The sequence below is a fragment of the Heterodontus francisci genome, chromosome 38 (assembly GCF_036365525.1).
Source record: "Heterodontus francisci isolate sHetFra1 chromosome 38, sHetFra1.hap1, whole genome shotgun sequence".
NCBI lineage: Eukaryota > Metazoa > Chordata > Chondrichthyes > Heterodontiformes > Heterodontidae > Heterodontus > Heterodontus francisci.
Genome location: NC_090408.1, coordinates 28,116,357 through 28,135,885, shown reverse-complemented (window position 1 = coordinate 28,135,885; position 19,529 = coordinate 28,116,357). Strand labels below are relative to the sequence as shown.

Here is a 19,529-nt window from a genome sequence, read left to right as displayed (position 1 = left end):
TGAGATGATAAACCAAGGCCCTGTCTGCTCTCTCAGGTGGGTGTAAAATATCCCATGGCACTATTTCAAAGATGAGAAGATCTCTCCCGGTGTCCTGGCCAATATTTATTTCTCAATCAACATCACAAAACACAGATTATCTGGTCATTAACACATTGCTGTTTGTAGGAGTTTCATGCGTGCAAATTGGCTGTTTCGTTGCCGACATTACAACAGTGACATCATTTCAAAAGTACTTCATTGGCTATTGTGAAAGGTGGGTACATAAATACAAGTTTTTTTTTAAAACAACATTGATCACTTCGTGGTAATCCTATTCACCCTTTCAGTAGAATGGAATACAAGAGGGATTCAGTTCGATCGGTATTTGAAGATGCCAGCAGTAGGGTTTTGGGATCAAAATCCACTTGGAATGAAAAGACGCATCACACTTAGCAAAAACTGCTTGCAACTCCAAAGAATGTTTAGCAGTTCCTGTAGGTTCAGCATGATCTGCTACTTATGGTTGGGCCAAGTCTTTAGACTCATAGAATAAATATTAACACAGAATTGTGGCCTATTATTTAGACGTTTTTGAAGAGGACATATAAAGTTATCTGAATGAGGAGAGTATGGAGATGGATAAATCCCTTAAAAGGGTCGAATGGCCAGATTGATATACTTCCATTAAAGATGATTTCTAGTGGCGGATAAGGGATTACTCCACACATGGAAGCATGGAGAGCACTTTCAACTGAGAGACCAAGCATGTCTACAGAAGTCTTGGTTCATTTGGAACACTGTACTCTGAGTCAGAAGATCATGGGTTCAAGACCCACTTCAGAAACTTGAGAAAATAATCTAGGCTGACACATCGGAGGGAGTGCTGCACTGTTGGAGGTGCCATTTTTTCAGATGAGATGTTAAACTGAGGCATCATCTGCCCCCTCAGGTCGATGTAAAAAAGTCCATGTCACTATTTGAAGACGACCAGGAGAGTTCACCCAGTCAATATTTATCCCTCAACCAACACTTAAAAACAGATGATCTGCTCATTAAGGTCATTGCTGTTTGTTGGACCTTGCTGTACACATATTGACTGCCGTGTTTCCCTATATTGCACCAGTGAGTACTATACTTCACAAGTACTTCACTGGCTGTAAAGCACTTTGTGACTTTGAGATTGAGAGAAAAGAAATATAAGTGCAGGCTCTTTCTTTAAGGCATACAAGGGAAATGGAGACAGTAATTTTAACCCCAAAAATGAGTGGGTTTGGGATGGGTAGGATGTTAAAATTTAAAAAACCTCAAACCCAAACCTGACGTGCCCACTTCCAGTTTAAATGGAGGCGGGATGGCAGGGGGACGGGGACGGGGGGGGGGGGGGTTTGTGGTGAGGGGTGGGGGTGCGGGAGGCAGGGGATAACCCATTCGTAGGAGGCGGGCTGCTCATTTAAATCATTTGTGATCTCAACCCCAAGGAGCAGCAAACCTACCTGCTCGTGTGCTGCGGCTTCTTCTTCTGTTTTCCCCAACCAACTGGGAGCCAAGCCTATCAATCAGGCTGGCTTCTGGGAGGGCAACCTGCTAAAAAAAAAAAGTGAGGAAACCAGGATACCTTGATTTCCCAAGCATAACTCCTGCCCATTGCATGAAAATCCTGCCCCAGTAAATATAATACCAGATTGGGCACTAGGACCCTGTAGTCACCCCCTGGAGTTGTGCATGCCTCCAATTTGGCCCTGCAGCTATCAATCAAAAGTTGGGGCTCAGAGGGGCAGCAGGTGGAACTTTTGGAATCATGCCTCAGGAACGCAGAGATCGGGAATAAGGAATATTGCTGAAAGATCAAATCAGTGGAAAGAGCGGAGAAACAAGAGGCTGAGGTTAGTGTGAGTACTGGAGCTGGGTTAAAGTTAAAAGTCTGAAGCAGAAGGGAAGGAGCTCTTGGAGATAAAAGAACAAAGTAAAGGGGCAGGGAGAGGGTTTTTTGCCGAAACGTCTAGACACTGAAATTGTTTTCAAGGTTCACATGAGAAACTTTATTGCAAAATATTGCACAATAAAATATGTTTTACAACTTCAAACATTGCAATTTGATGATTAGGACATCAGGCTATTATCAAGCTGAAAATTATTCGTACAAAATTGTTCTTAAATTTTGATTGTGAGACACCTTAGGCTGCATTTTACAAATATAAGAACAGACTTTGATCCTTTACCTCATTGTACTGATTTACACTGACACTTGAAATGTTTGGTTAATTCGGAGTTATGGTTGGGTGAGGAGGGGTCGAAGGGCTTCCCTCTTTTCCCTCTCCCTGTTTGACCACAACAGATTTAAAGTGGATATACTGTCCAATTCAGTAGGTGTTTGATTACTTACTTGCTACGATCATAACAAGGAACCAATCGGACAGGTATTCTTGAGTTTAACAAGGAACGAGGTTAACTTTAATGTACCGAAACCGAAATAATGAAAATAATAAACTACGCGCCAACTTTCACTCCCACACTAGGGGCTGAATTTTACCAGCCCCACGACGTCGGGGGTCGTGGCGGGGGTCCCCGTAAAATACTTGCGGGAGCAGCCCACCACGATCCCCGACACCGAGAAGGCCCCGCCGCATTTTACCGGTGGCGGTGAGGTCTTGGTGCGGTCACCGGGGCTTACATTTAAATAGTAAACTCAATGCAAATAAATTTACATATACTTACTTTATCCCATCGGCTGTCCCATGCCGATATTACAGCCGCTGGCTGCAACTCGCGCGCCTTCGGAACTCTGTACGGAGTTCCAAGGCAAGACACTAGTGGGGAGGGGAGAGGAGTGAAATTATCAGGGTGGGGGGGGATGGTGGGGGCGTGGGAGCGGGGAAAATCTTTTTTATTGATTGTGGGGATGATGGGAAGGGGTTGAGGGTCAAAGGTTCTGAAGGTGGGGTGTTTAAGGTCGGCATTTTCCAAAGTGCTTTTTGGGGGGAAAATGTAAATTTATGAAATGCGAACTCAGTGGGGACGGAGGGTGTGGGGTGGGGGGGGGGGGGGAAAGAGGGTCAAAGATAATTTACAATTTTATGCGCTTTCTACAGTAACGGCGCCTTTAAAGATGCAAATGAAAGTGAAGGGCCTGAAGCCCTTTAAAAATGGTGTCAGCGCCTGCACAGTGGTGCTGGACGCCCGAGCCAGGGATGGAGTCTTGGAAACAGCGATGCAAGAGATTTCTTCCAGTGGGGTTTCTGATTGTAGCCGGAGCATGCAAAGGTTGTCAGTCAACAGGCAGGATTTGAAAGCTTTCAAGCTGGAATGGAGAGAGCGACAGAGACCTCCACTTGGGTCTGTACATGTCAGAGTCCAGAAACTTCTCCTCTGCTACAGAGAAAACGCCAGCTTAAAACCACAGATGGGGAGATGTTTGTCACATGGCAGTCACTTAGTGATTCAAACATAGCAGTTTGCAGTGTTTCTCTGCTTGCTGAAAAGAACTGGTAGTTCCTTTAAACATCCTGGGTCTTGGTTCTTGCTGGGGAACTGGCAGACATTTTGTCTCTCTCCTCACAAGCAATGCAGTGTTGGATACAGTGTTGCAAGTTAGGTCGCCAACTTAAGTTGCCAGCAAATCATCCTTTTAGCTGGTGTTTTAAAAATGTCTTTAAAAAAATATATAAATTCAGATCTCCAGTCAGTGGATTAAAGAAAATTATCATTCAACAAAGTACACTGGTGTAATATAGGACATTTTTACTTTTTCTCTACTGCAAGTTATTTTATATATAGTCACAATTATCTAATCAGATTCATTGTTTTTGAGTACAACCTGCATCCATTACTTTTTTCAGCATTAATGCAGTGATAATTTCAAATATATCATTCACCTTAATATATCATGCTTGTTTGCTCACCTTTTGTAATATCCCAGCTCACTGTGCAATCTATAAACGTAGATGATCTACAAAATGTTCATTTTTGATGACATTTCCTCTATCTTCGTTGCTAATGAATTTTCCTTCATCTTGAGTAAGATGTCTGAATTGCGAGGTGCAGACATGTTTAGAAATAAAAATTCCATTTTATAGGTTTTGGAACTAAAAGTGTGGATCAAACCTCTGTATGGGGAAGATTGTATTACTCAAAGAAAAGAAACAAAATATATTGTTTTAAAAAGTAGGCATGTATATCATTTATTATAATGTGATAGGAAAAGACCAGCATTAACTTATTCCAACATTTCATAATCCAACGTATGTTGAGGTATGAATACATCTTTATCAAAAACAAGAGCAGCAAATAAATACATGCAGTTTCCTTGGTTTTAACAAACAAGCTGGACTACGCGTTACCAGGGACTATTGATATTGCAATATTATGTAACAGAAAAGTTTAAACATTCTATTAAAATGAAAGCAATGACACAGTTTGAAAAATAGGAATGTCATTAGTTTTATTTTATAATTCAAAGGTTAACACAAATTGGCTTAGCGAATATAATTTGTTTACAGAACTTGATCTAACAGTAAGGGTAAACTTGCAGTAAGCTAATAATACACAGCAATGTACAATAGACTACTGACCCCATAGAGCTTTTTCAATTGTGCCTCTGTTGTTATCAGCCTGTATGTTACTGCATATTCAATTTAATTGTAAGATATGGCAATACACTGTGTAATGTATGGGAGCTTCTACACAATTGCTCTGGCATAATTACCTGGCACCTCAATATGAATACATCAAATCAGTTGCTATAGTTTAACTTACTATTGAGCTGCATAATTAGTAGTGCATTATATTTAGGAATACAGGAATGTTTAGCATCATAAGGGATTATTGCAATCCATCTCTCCAGCCCAAAGTTGAAAAAGAAACATTACTTCACCTTCTCTACCTCAACTGCTTTCTCTGCTTATATTTAATACTTATCTAGTTTTCCTCTTGAATTTGCCAACACTACCCACTCCATTGCCTCCCATGCAATCTGTTCTAAATATTATGCATCTTCCGTGTGTTAAACTTGAAGTGACTATTTACTTTCCTTCTTCTGAACTTGAGTCAATTTCCCCTATGTTGGTACATCCTGCGGTCCTGAAAGGTGCTATTTAAATGCAAGTCTTTCTTTATACGTTTGAGGGTTGCTACAAAAGTGCTGCTGTGTTTTGTTAAATATATTTTTTGAGGATTTGTTTTTGAAAGATTGAAGAAATGTTAAACTTTGGGGTTTTCAAAGGGGGGTCGTGTAAAGACCACTTGACTTTGAAAAACAGTCCCTGGGAATGTTTTTTATAAGGGGCACTGAGAGGTCTTGAGAGAAAAACAAGCCTTTCCGGGGAACCACCTGACTTCCAGCAATAACAAGAAGCCTTTCCGGGAATCCACCTGACTTCCAGCTCAATAAACAACAGAGACCTTTGGACACCTGGAGAAGTTGTTTACAAAGAAGTGACAGGTCAAGATTGATGGCGGTCTAAAGGTTGACCTCCTGTTGTCAGTTTTGCTTTTGAACTGTTTTGAGTTGGGATTGAACTGTATAAAAAGGGAGAGAACTTCCAAGGAGAGAAGAGAATTCCCAAGGAAGGAGAGAAGACCATAACCCAGCTCAGCTTTCCAGCACCTCTCTAAAAGACCCTGAGAAGTCCACTGTGTCAACTCATCTCATCTCCTGTCTTTGAAGAAAAGCCTGCTAAAGTAATTCTCAATGCCGCCTGAAAAGAACTGCTCTAAAAGATCCCAGTGACCCGTCTATGTGTACTCGGAGGCCAGACTGTATGCCAGTTTTGGAACACAACATATCTCATCTGCTGTTTCTTCAAGAATGAGCAAGTATTCAGCCTAAGTATTTTTTTTTGTAACAGAGCTCTAAACAAAAATCCCTTTTATTTTTCTGGTTAACCGGTATACCTGTGTGAGTGTGAGGGGCTGAGATAAAAAGGGAACTGTTAAACTTCAATCTGTGTGTTTATGCTTTGCTTCATTACTGGTTAAGACTTGTTTTATAATAAACTGATAATTTTGTTGTTTATTAAAGAAACCTGTTGGTGTATTTTATTCTGGGATAAAAATACAGTCTATGATTGACCGTATCGGTAAGTGGGAAAAAATTTAAATATATGTTGTGACCCATGGAGAAGTGGAACTAGAATAAACAGTACACTCCTCCAGCCTCAGTCGTAACAGGGTTCAAATTATCAATATTTTTAACCTTTTTTTTTAGTTTCATGAAATATAAGATTGCGGAGAAATCAAAAGTATTTTGAATGAGGCTGATAGGGATTCAGAGGCCCATGGCAGTATAACTTTTACTATCAATAAATAGCATACCAGATTAATTACATTCTATAAGCACAATTACAGAAAATAACCCATGCCACAAATCCAAGAATTCCCCTGTAAATCCATTCAATTCTTTATACATTGTCATACCACTGTTGGGTATAATTATTTCTTTTTCATCTTAAAATCCTTCCCCATTGCTGTACCACATCATGAATCCTGTTGGTGATTAAAAGCCCAAACTATTGGACAGTTTCCTCAATCTCGTCACCAGCCACGGATTACTATAGAATTCACTTGGTTAATTCAGCAGACTTTGCAAAAACAGATCCTGGACATCGGCCACTCTCTCAGACTGTCTGCACAAATCACAAAATAATGATTAAATTCTGTATGCATATTGATATGTTTGCCAATGTAAACTCGATTTAGTATTCTCCAGGATATTTTTACATCAGGTCAGAACATACAAATATTAGCTAAAAAATTTATACTTAAGGATCGCAAACCTCAAGTCCCAAATTGTTTTATCAGTTCAAAAATGTACATTTTTAAGAAAAACTTATTTTTACATATAATTTATGCAAATTTTTACGCTGATTAAGATGAGGGGCTGAATTTTGTTGAGCTCCTGATGTCAGGGTCTGTGGTTGGGGGGGGGGGGGGGGGCGAATGATTGCAGCGACCCGCCACAGAGCCCAACACCAGGATTCCCGGGTCTGATCTTTCCGGCGGTGGCGAGGCTCCGTGGCCGCCCCACCCCCCACAACACCACCCCCCCCCACCCCTGCTGGGTGATGGGACCTGACTTTAAATATTGAAATTAACTTTATGCGTACATCTAAATCCAATTCCCTGCAATCTTACCGTCGCATCCGGATCTCCAGTGCAATGGGCCGGCACTCACGCGCCTTCACTTTCCCAGCCAGGGAAAGCTGGCGCCACTGAGGGGGGATCAGAGCATTTTTAGTGTAGTGGGCAGGGGTAACAGGGGTCAACACTGCACTTTTAGTGTGGGTGTGGGGAAAGGGGTGACCTCTGCACCTTGTGCTGTTGGTGGTGGGGAAGCATGGTCAACTCTGTGCTTTCTGCAGTTGCGGGGAGAAGGAGTCAACTCTGCAATTTCAATGTATTATTGGGTTTGTCATAGAGAGATACAGCACTGAAACAGGCCCTTCGGCCCACCAAGTCTGTGCCGACCATCAACCACCCATTTATACTAATCCGACATTAATCCCATATTCCCTACCACATCCCCACCTTCCCTCAATTCTCCTACTACCTACCTACACTGGGGGCAATTTGCAATGGCCAATTTACCTATCAACCTGCAGGTATTTGGCTGTGGGAGGAAACCAGAGCACCCGACGGAAACCCACGCGGTCACAGGGAGAACTTGCAAACTCCATGGGACATGGACAAACATTTGGGCATGGGACAAACATTTATTTTTAGTGTGGGGCGGGGGCTGACAGGGGCAACTCTGCACTCTCTGAGCAGGGCTGGCAGCCTTTTAAAAATGGTGCTAGTGCCTGCGCAGAGACAGGTGACACCGCTCATGGTGTCACCGAGGCCGCCCCCACCAAATGATTGGGGGGGGGTGGCCGTCCTGTATATTTAAATGAGCCACCGTGCTCAAGGTCGTGTTGTGTGGTGGCACGCGGCCCGACTATGCAGACTTTCATGTTTTTTGCCCTCCGCTGCTCCAGGCAGCGGGAAAATAAAATCCAGCCCAAGAGCTGTTGATGATGAGCGTAATGGAACAGTTTTCCATTTTGTATATGTAGTGTCTGCATCAGAAACTATCAGGTCAGGCACAGTATAGTCAGATGTGGGGTAAATGTCTGTACTTTGCCCAAAAAATGCCTTAATTGCAATATGAATTTTCTATTCCTCACGACATCCATTCAGAGTTGGACTCCTAAATAATGGCAAATTATGGACAGTTTTCTGAATGGACTCATTCCACACACAAATTAATTGGTTCTAATTCACTATCCCACCCAATCCCCCATTACTGTCTTTATATTTAAACTAGGAAGACCTGGACTAACTCTGTAATCTCTTCTGGCCCTACAACCCTCCGAGATATCTGCACTCATCCAATTCTGGCTTCATATGCATCCCCAATTTCAATCGTTGCACCATTGCAAGCTGTGCCTGCATCTGCCAAGGCCCTAAGCTCTGGAATTCCCTCCCTAAACCTCTCGACCTCTCTTTCCTCCTTAAAACCTGCCTTTTTGACCCTCATTTGCCCCAATATCTCTTTATGTGGCTCAGTGTTTAATTTTATTTGATAATGCTTTTGTGAAGTGCCTTGGGGTGTTTTACTACATTAAAGGTGCTATATAAATTCAAGTTGTTGCTGTTAAACATTTTTTTTTTACTCTAATCTGGTGAACTTGCAGTGAGTTTTAGTCCATGATTATGAGCAGAAAAGTTCTATCAGTGGAATCTTCTCCATTCGCAAAGAGCTTGGCTAAAATGAAGCCAAGTAAAACCCTTAGTGTTTCATTCCTGTGTATGAAAAATCCATTCATAAGCTATTAAACCCATCGGACGTCATCTTGTGAAAGCAGTTAGCATATGTGGACTTTTAACATTCACCTGTTGTCCTCTTTATTTTGTGTGCGCCTGTCTCTCACTTCCTGACCACAACAGTTCTGACAAGTTATTCAGCCAAACTGTCAAACTGCTTTCCTACGGTGGCAATTAACCCACTGTTTTGTTGTTTTTTTTAATAGTTTAGTTTTCATTTTCAATAAAGTAGAACTATTTGTGTGAAGAAAAAGACATGGGAAGTAAATGAAGCTTTTCTTTCAAGCATAAACAGAACCAACTTTTAGAGTAGGCAATTGATTTTAAGAGTTTTGTTCCTTGCGGGTCATTTTATGCAATTTGTGTTTCAATCTCCATATTAATAATTAGTCAAATAAGCTGCTCTGTACTGTTCATTCAGATGCTCTGGATTTTAATCCATTCAAGGCACTTCCGATTTTAAAATTCACATAAAATCTATAAGGCCTGTGTTTTAGTGAAAAAGTAGAAATGAGTGTAAAGCGGGGAACATTGTTTTAGGAAAATATACCCCCTAAAATCACCAAATTCAAATTCAATCATTAGGTGTGCCTGGGCCACATAATTTATCAAAAAAAAACTGCTCAGACCCAGATTTTAAAAAAAAATCAGACTTGTCAGCTGTAATTTAATATTTGGAATATAAACACCGACTGATGTCACATGGTTTTCATTACTGGAGGATTTATCCAGTTAACCCAGTGCAAGCCTTGCTCAGTGGGAGCATTGGTTTGAGAATCAGTGTTACTATGTTGGAGCTCTGTCCTGCCCCAGTTCTCCGTCCTGCCCCAGTTGAGTCCGCTGGAAATGCAGGGTTGTTAAATTCACCCTTTGGTGAATTAAAAAGTTGTTAATGCTAAACCTCCACAACACATTTTAGTATAGCATGTTTAATTAAACTTTAACTTCTTCCTTACAACTGCTAGTTTTCTATTTCCACAACCAGGAAAAGATATAGGGGAAAATTTATGATTCTGTAATCCCAGTAGAGAAGATGGTCAGAAAATTGCAAGCAGTGCACGTGCGACTTTCCAATTGTAAAGTTACCCCCAGAGGCAGACAAAGCCCATTCGAAGAACACCATGACAACAGAAGAATCTATCACCAGCAGTCATAACTGTACTGGGATTTCAGCTGCCATTGGTATTCTTGTCCTGATGAACATTAATTCTATATGTTGCTGAACAACAGATTCCAGTGATGACCACGCAAAGCTTTCCACGACAGAGCAAGCAATCATTTTGCTGCATAAAAATCATTACTGCCTTTTCTGCAAAAGCTTTCTGGTGGAAGCAATTGACCACGTATGGGTTCTCAAAACAGAAAATTGAAGCGTGAAAAATCATCTGGGGCCCATTTTCGGACCTTGTGCGCCTCAACCAATAGACCAGCCCCAAACTGGGACTTGTGGCTCATTAACAGTTTACGCGCAAGTGACAGTCATAGACAGCTTGCGCAGTTCAGGAGCATGAGTGGCAGGCCACTCGCCTTGCCAGCGATGACCCGAAGATAAGTCCCAGGGGAGGGGCTTGAAATGGGAAACACCATTATGATGTCTATGAAGTCGGGGTGCACTTCTGCTCCTCCTGGCTCCACAGAAAGGTTTTTAAAAATAAGAATTATCAAATAAAAATTACTGTTAGTTAGTGGATGCAGCTTAGACCACAGACTCTACTTATGAATCCTGAGCGGGGGTAGCCCTGACTCACATTCTGCAAGACAACCTAAAACAGGCTTTGGGCCCCTTATTTACATTTGAGAGTTAACGTCTATTATAGGTGGCCATTAGGGACCCCGAAAAAATGACCTAACCCAATTTTGGATTGGATAATTTTCGGCTATACATGTGGTGCAGGACATTGGTCCACAAGTATTGGGCCTCACTGCAACCTCTTTATGCCCATAAAACTGCCACAACAATGTTCAATTTATACCCTGTGTATATAACATAAGAACATAACGGCGGCACAGTGGCGCAGTGGTTAGCATTGCAGCCTCACAGCTCCAGGGACCCGGGTTCGATTCTGGGTACTGCCTGTGCGGAGTTTGCAAGTTCTCCCTGTGTCTGCGTGGGTTTTCGCCGGGTGCTCCGGTTTCCTCCCACAGCCAAAGACTTGCAGGTGACAGGTAAATTGGCCATTATAAATTGCCCCTAGTGTAGGTAGGGATTATGGGATTACTGGAGGGTTAGTATAAATGGGTGTTGTTGGTCGGCACAGACTCGGTGGGCCGAAGGGCCTGTTTCAGTGCTGTATCTCCAAATAAAAAAAAAATAAGAACTAGGAGCAGGAGTAGGCAATTCAGCCCCTCGAGCCTGCTCTGCCATTCAATATGATCATGGCTGATCTCATCTCAGCCTCAACTCCTCTTTCCTGCCCGTTCTCCATAACCCTTCTACCCATTACTAATTAAAAATCAGTCTACCTCCTCCTCAAATTTACTCAATGTCCCAGCATCCACCGCACTCTGGGGTAGTGAATTCCACAGACTCACGACCCTTTGAGAGAAGTAATTTCTTCTCATTTCTGTTTTAAATCTGCTACTCCTTATCCTAAAACTATGACCTCTCATTCTAGATTATCCCACAGCAGGAAACATCCTCTCTACATCTACTTTGTCAATCCCCTTAATAATCTTATATACCTCAATTAGGTCTCCTCTCATTCTTGGAAACTCCAGACAGTAAAGGCCTAAACTGCACAATCTCTCTTCATATGACAAACCCCCTCATCTCTGGAATCAATCTAGTGAAACTACTCTGAACTGCCTCCAATGCAACGACATCCCTCCTCAAGTAAGGGGACCAAAACTGTACACAATACTGCAGGTGCAGTCTAACTAATGCCTTGTACAGTTGCAGCAACACTTCTCTACTTTTATACTCTATTCCTTCAGCAATAAATGCCAAAATTCCATTTGCCTTCCTTATTACCTGCTGCACCTGCATACTAGTTTTCTGTGATTCATGCATGAGGACACCCAGATCCCTCTGCACCGAAGCACTCTGAAGTTTCTCTCCATTTCCATGTCCTGTCCCACTGGCAGGACAGACCCAGCAGAGGTGGTGCCACAGTGGTATGCAGTAGGGAGGGAGTTGCCCTGGGAATCCTCAACATCGACTCCGGACCCCATGAAGTCTCATGGCATCAGGTCAAACATGGGCAAGGTAAGCTCCTACTGATTACCACCTACTGCTCTCCCTCAGCTGATGACTCAGTATTCCACCATGTTGAACACCACTTGGAGGAAGCACTGAGGGTGGCAAGGGCATGAAATGTACTCTGGGTGGGGGACTTCAATGTCCATCACCAAGAGTGGCTCGGTAGCACCACTACTGACCGAGCTGGCAGAGTCCTAAAGGACATAGCTGTTGGGTCTGCGGCAGGTGGTGGGGGAACCAACACGAGGGAAAAACATACTTGACCTCGTCCTCACCAATCTGCCTGCTGAATATGCTTCTGTCCATGACAGTATTGGTAGGAGTGTCCACCGCACAGTCCTTGTGGAGACGAAGTCCCGCCTTCACATTGAGGATACCCTCCATCCTGTTGTGTGGCACGATCACTGTGCTAAATGGGATAGATTTAGAACAGATCTAGCAATGCAAAACTGGGCATCCATGAGGCACTGTGGGTCATCAGCAGCAGCAGAATTGTACTCAACCACAATCTGTAACCTCATGGCCCGGCATATCCCCCATTCTACCATTACCATCAAGCCAGGAGACCAACGCTGGTTCAACGAAGAGTGCAGGAGGGCATGCCAGGAGCAGCACCAGGCATACCTCAAAATGAGGTGTCAACCTGGTGAAGCTACAACACAGGTCTATCTGCGTGCCAAACTGCGTAAGCAGCATGCGAGAGACAGAGCTAAGCGATCCCATAACCAACTGATCAGATCTAAGCTCTGCAGTCCTGCCTCATCCAGCCGTGAATGGTGGTGGACAATTAAACAACTAACTGGAGGAAGTGGCTCCACAAATATCCCCATCCTCAATGATGGAGGAGCCCAGCACATCAGTGCGAAAGATAAGGCTGAAACATTTGCAACAATCTTCAGCCAGAAGTGCCGAGTTGATGATCCATCTCAGCCTCCTCCTGAAGTCCCAGCATCACAGATGTCAGGCTTCAGCCAATTCGATTCACTCCGCATGATATCAAGAAACGACTGAAGGCACTGGATACTGCAAAAGCTATGGGTCCTGACAATATTCCGGCAATAGTACTGACGACCTGTGCTCCAGAACTTGCCGTGCCCCTAGCCAAGCTGTTCCAGTACAGCTACAACACTGGCATCTACCCTGCAATGTGGAAAATTGCCCAGGTATGTCCTGTACACAAAAAGCAGGACAAATCTAACCCGGCCAATTACCGCCCCATCAACCTACTCTCTATCATCAGTAAAGTGATGGAAGGTGTCATCAACAGTGCCATCAAGCAGCACTTGCTTAGCAATAACCTGCTCAGTGACGCTCAGTTTCGGTTCCGCCAGGGCCACTCAGCTCCTGACCTCATTACAGCTTTGGTTCAAACATGGACAAAAGGGCTGAACTCAAGAGGTGAGGTGAGAGTGACTGCCCTTGACATCAAGGCAGCATTTGACCGAGTATGGCATCAAGGAGCCCTAGCAAAACTGAGGTCAATGGGAATCAGGGGGTAAACCCTCTGCTGGCTGGTGTCATACCTAGCGCAAAGGAAGATGGTTGTGGTTGTTGGAGGTCAATCACCTGAGCTCCAGGACATCACTGCAGGAGTACCTCAGGGTAGTGTCCTAGGCCCAACCATCTTCAGCTGCTTCATCAATGACCTTCCTTCAATCATAAGGTCAGAAGTGGGGATGTTCGCTGATGATTGCACAATGTTCAGCACCATTCGTGACTCCTCAGATACTGAAGTAGTCCGTGTAGAAATGCAGCAAGACCTGGACAATATCCAGGCTTGGGCTGATCAGTGGCAAGTAACATTCGCGCCACACAAGTGCCAGGCAATGACCATCTCCAACAAGAGAGAATCTCACCATCTCCCCTTGACATTCAACAGTATTACCATCACTGAGTCCCCCACTATCAACATCCTAGGGGTTACCATTGACCAGAAACTGAACTGGAGTAGCCATATAAATACCGTGGCTACAAGAGCAGGTCAGAGGCTCGGAATCCTGCTGCGAGTAACTCACCTCCTGACTCCCCAAAGCCTGTCCACCATCTACAAGGCACAAGTCAGGAGTGTGATGGAATACTCTCCACTTGCCTGGATGGGTGCAGCTCCAACAACACTCAAGAAGCTCGACACCATCCAGGACAAAGCAGCCCACTTGATTGGCATCCCATCCACAAACATTCACTCCTTCCACTACTGACGCACAGTGGCAGCAGTGTGTACCATCTACAAGATGCACTGCAGCAACGCACCAAGGCTCCTTAGACAGCACATTCCAAACCCGTGTCCTCTACCAACTAGAAGGACAAGGGCAGTAAATACATGGGAACACCACCACCTGCAAGTTCCCCTCCAAGTCACACACCAACCTGACTTGGAACTATATCGCCGTTCCTTCACTGTCACTGGATCAAAATCCTGGAACTCCCTTCCTAACAGCACTGTGGGTAGACCTACCCCAAATGGACTGCAGCGGTTCAAGAAGGCAGCTCACCACCACCTTCTCAAGGGCAATTAGGGATGGGCAATAAATGCTGGCCTGGCCAGCGTCGCCCACATCCCATGAATGAATTAAAAAAAAATTTAGATAATAATTTGCCTTTCTATTCTTCCAACCAAAATGGATAACCTCACACTTATCCACATTAAATTCCATCTGCCAAATTTTGGCCCATTCACCTGACCTATCCATATCCATTTGTAAATTTCTTATTTCTTTATTGCAACTTATTATCCCACCTATTTTAGTGTCATCTGCAAATTTGGCTATAGTACCTTCTATCCCTGCATCCAAGTCATTTATATAGATTGTAAATAGTTGGAGCCCTAGGACAGAACCCTGTGGCACCCCCACTAGTTACATCTTGCCAACCAGAAAAGGACCCATTTATCCCGACTCTCTGTTTTCTGTAGGTTAGCCAATCCTCAATCCAAGCTAATAAATTGCCCCTAACCGCATATGATCTTACCTTGTGTATTAACCTTTTGTGCGGCACCTTATCAAATGCCTTCTGGAAGTCCAGATATACAACATCTACAGGATTCCCATTATCCACTTTTCTTGTTACATCTTCGAAAAACTCTAGCAAATTAGTCAAACATGAATTACCTTTCAAAAAACCATGCTATCTCTAATGGATTGCGGTTTGACTTTCTAAATATCCTGTTATTACTTCCTTAATAATGGATTCTAACAATTTACCAACGACAGATGTTAAACTAATATCTATAGTTTCCTACTTTCTGCCTCCCTCCCTTTTTGAATAAGGCATTATTATTGGCATTTTTCCAATCCACTGGAACCTTTCCCGCATCCAGGGAATTTTGGAATATTATAACCAATGGATCCACTATCTCCACTGCCACTTCCTTTAAGATCCTAGGATGTAGGCCGTCAGGCCCTGGGGACATGTCTGCCTTCAATCCCAATAGTTTGCTCAGTACTTTTTTCCTAGTGAGGAAGATTGTTCTAAGTTCCCCCCTTTCTATAACCTCTGCATTACCTGTTACTATTGGGATGATACTAGCGTCCTCCATCTTGAAAACTGAGGCAAAATACTGATTTAGTGACTCCGCCATTTCTGTTTTCCCCAATATTAAGTCCCCAGTCACATCCTCCAAGGGACCAACATTCACTTTAGCTACTCTCTTCCCTTTTATATACTTATGGAAGCTTTTGCTATCCGTTTTTATATTTTGAGGTAGTTTTCTTTCATAATTTACCATTGCTCTTTTTATTACTTTTTTAGTCGCCCTTTGTGGATCTTTAAAAGTTTCCCAATATTCCAGCCTGCCACTGGCCTTTGCAATATGGTATGCCTTAGTTTCTGTCTTTATGCTATCCTTAACTTCCCTGCTTAGCCCCTCGTACAATCTTTCTTCCTCTCTCGAATATATTTTAGTTGGGAGGAATTGAATATCTCCTTAAACATCTTCCACTGCTCATCATCTGTCCTACCTTTTAGTATTCCTGTCCAGCCCACTAGGGCCAAATCTGTCCTCATGCCTATGTAATTACCTTTGTTTAACTCCAGAACGCTAGTGTGGGACTCCAGTTTCTCGCCCTCAAACTGAATTTGAAATTCTAGCATGCTATGATCACTCTTCCCTAGAGGATCCTTAACAATGAGGTCATTAATTAATCCCACCTCATTACATAATACCAAATCTAGAATAGCCTGCTCCCTGGTTGGTTCCACAACATATTGCTCCAAAAAAACAATCTCTAATACATTCAATGAACTCTCCCTTGAGGCTACCCTTGCCAATTTGATTAATCCAGTCTATATGCACATTAAAATCACCCATGAGTACAACAAAGAATTAAAGAATAGTCCTTTATAAAGTGCTACATAAACTGCATGGAAAGTCACATCTTGAAAAGGATTGCCCTATGGAATGTATAATAGTTGCAAGTCCAGCTGTGTGGATCTCTCTAGCCCTAATTTTCTTAGTGTAAGAATATAAGGATTGAGAAAATGCTACTTATCCCAGCAAATCCACCCCTCCCACCGCCCATTTACACATTGTATTTCTATTGGCTAAATGGCCTCTTCCCATTTCTGACTTTTTGAGTGTTCCAACATACTGCATCATGAACTCTGTAGTGACAAAAGTTTTGCATGAATACTTCCTGATTCCCAAAGACATCATGCAAACTCCAGAACATTTATTCGTCCTCTCATCTGTACAATCCAAAGAAGTCCAACTGCTGCCCCTGGAGTGTTTGATTATTTTGTCCTTATGCTGCCTTCTCTTGACAGCATAGCCAAGATCAAAAACTCACTATTTTTGTTTTAAATACTTGTGTGTACTAATTGCAAACAGCATATATTACTTATTATGAATTGGTTACAGTTTTGCTTTTCTGAAATATTCCTATTTCATTTTAATGCAATAATTTTTTAAGCACGTTAATTCTTTATAGTATCAAGGGGCAGATGCCTTTATTGAATAGTATGGTTTGTAGCTGAAGGAAAAATGATTTGAAATGAGTTTTTCTGTCACGTTTGCACCTTGGGCTCTTTATAAAGTTACAGACTGTTACAAAAGATCACTACAAAATTTAGTGTATAGAAAGACTTGCATTTATATAGCACCCTTCATGACCACCAGAAGTCTGAAAGCACTTTACAGCCAATAAAGTGTAGTAACTGTTGCAATGTAGGAAAGTAGTGTAAGCAGACTTTTATTGAGGGTGTAGCTTATTTTCATAATATTCACAAGGTAACTATACAGAAAAATCACAGGCTTTAAGCTGTGTCTATGCTGGGAGGGAGGTGTAATTGAATGTGTTAGTTTGATTTTGCTCCAAAATATGCAGAAAGTTACAATTTTGTTCATGTTCAAAAGGATATGGTTGCACAAGGGCTCATTTCTAAAGAATTCACTTCCCCCTGTGAAGAGGGTAATATTTCTGAGCATTATCGATGATGGGCTGGAATGCTATTGCTTTCTATTTTATTTCATTTATCTGCATTATTTCTGGTTCGATACTGTCACAATGCATCATTTTTGCCACTGTGTAAGATTTTAGTAAAAAAAAAAGGTACCTGCCAGACTGTGCCAAATTCAGGATTTTTTAGTATAATTTATATCGCAACTCTGATCAATCTGGTGCAACAGGGAGTGAGTTTAGAAACATCCCCAACTTCTTTGAAAGCTACGATTTTGCAGAATTCTATTGGGCTTCCGCGAGTTGTGCAAAAATTGCAAGATAAAGGTGAACGCGTTGGGATCAGAGCCCGACATGTCCCAGCTGAAAATAGATTTAAAAATAGCTAATTATCCAAAAAAGTGCAGTTGACTGAGTGGAGATTTGAAGAATGGTGTTCTTTTGCTAAGCTAATTTTGTTTTAAAAAGGCAACCTCAATCGCTTTTAGTTCAATTGGTGTTTTCTTCCAAGTTATCTTAATTTCTTATAACAGAATTGCAGGCTGAGGTGCTGTGATAAATAATTCATGGCACGGGTTCTTTGTTGCAAATCCCCGATATTGCAGGCTGGAATGCTGACAGTTGCGTCAGGAGAAACGCTGAAGATCTGACATGACAAGCGACTAACAAGTTTCTTTTAGTTTGTTGTGGAAAAGCACAATGCAGCGAGCATTGAAAGAAAAAGAAAAAGGTCCCTTTCTTTCTGTGCAAGTGTTTGCCATTAGCTAATATCCGACCAGTAACCTCTGGTCATTTACGATCCTGCCCCACCCCCTTCATGCTTCACACATGCCTGGTCCTTCACGCCTGTCGACGGATCAATACAAGCAATTCTTGGAGAAATACGATGTATCCATGGCAACAAAGCCACATATTCTCAGTGGAAACCAATGAGACCAGCAGTGAAATCTCAAGAGGGTTTCAGTCTTACAAGGCAAGACATTTTTAGATATAGGAATAGCTACTCACAAAAAAACATTAATTTTTTTTTGCTCGTTTCACATCAGTTCAGAACCTGATGGGACCAAGTACACGGCATTAAACAGACCTTTCACATTTTGTTCCTTTGAAACTACTGTGGATGCTACACCAATAGCACATAAAATGAAAGATTACATTTTAAAAATACACACATTCTCCGCTCATTGCACCTTCATTCAAAATCGCACTGCAGTTTAGTTTTAGAAAAAGAAAGAGGGAAATGTGCTGAAAGTCAACAGCCACGCAGCCATCAAACTCTGAAGGAATCTAGGTTGAGTGGAGTGTGCTGAAAGATAATCCTGCTGCCATGGGTCCAATCTGGGTTTGGAGATGACCTAGGGGACCTGACATGGATTTCAAACTGCACCCTTTCACTGAAAATTAAATCTCAGCCGCTCTCCTTTGGGATGGATCAGGGGACTCTTTGCAGCTGCCCCCTGTCAGAGCTGGCTGTAAGATTTGGAAATCTCTTAGCTGGGTTGACAGGCCTCAGAGGGGATGAATCAAAAAAGAATGTATATATGTATGATACATGAATCGGCACACAGAGAGTACCCAGAAACCTGAGGAAGCAAGCAAGGAAATGATCACATAGAAAACCCATACTGAATGCAGAATAGAAACTCAGAGGGAGAGTAAAATGGAGGAATGCAAAAAAAAAAGTTAGAGATTTGAGTTTTCCTTTGTAAAGGCCAGAAGAAATATACATATACATTTGAAATATGAAGTGATTGCTATACAGGAGTCACAGGGACATGAAGATGTCAAGATGCTCTCTGTTTCTGCAGTCATGCAACCTCATGTCATATTTGTCACTCTACATTTCACATTTATCTTTGAATGGCTTTCACCTGGATTGTCAGACTCCTCAAAGGCACATCCATCGGGCACATCCTCAGATTCTTGGTGCTTTGCCAGGTCTGGGCTGCTGTCGTGCATGATCACATTGACTGAAGCTGTTAAGCAACAAAAAGATGAAACACTGAAATTACACCAAATTAAAAATATTCAACATCTTTATCAGTGAGCAATTTTAACTCTGAGGAATGTGGAATGAAATAGGGGTGGATGTGCTGTGCTCTTCTAATTAAAAAAAAACAGAATCAAAGCAATGGCTTTTCCACAGAGGAAACGCA

At 42.4% G+C, this 19,529-nt stretch overlaps 1 protein-coding gene across 6 annotated transcripts in view; it reads right to left on the bottom strand.

The window, feature by feature from the left end:
* Window positions 1–4,394: 4,394 nt before the first annotated feature.
* Window positions 4,395–19,529, bottom strand: part of LOC137352469 (WD repeat-containing protein 72-like) — a 279,396-nt gene continuing 264,261 nt past the window's right edge. For all 6 annotated transcript variants that reach the window (XM_068017967.1, XM_068017963.1, XM_068017966.1 and 3 more), the window contains 2 exons: window positions 19,245–19,349; window positions 4,395–6,602 (listed from right to left, as the gene is read on the bottom strand). In XM_068017967.1, coding sequence (XP_067874068.1) covers window positions 6,550–6,602; window positions 19,245–19,349 — 158 coding nt within the window. In that variant the 3' untranslated portion in view covers window positions 4,395–6,549. The remainder of the gene's footprint in view (window positions 6,603–19,244; window positions 19,350–19,529) is intronic.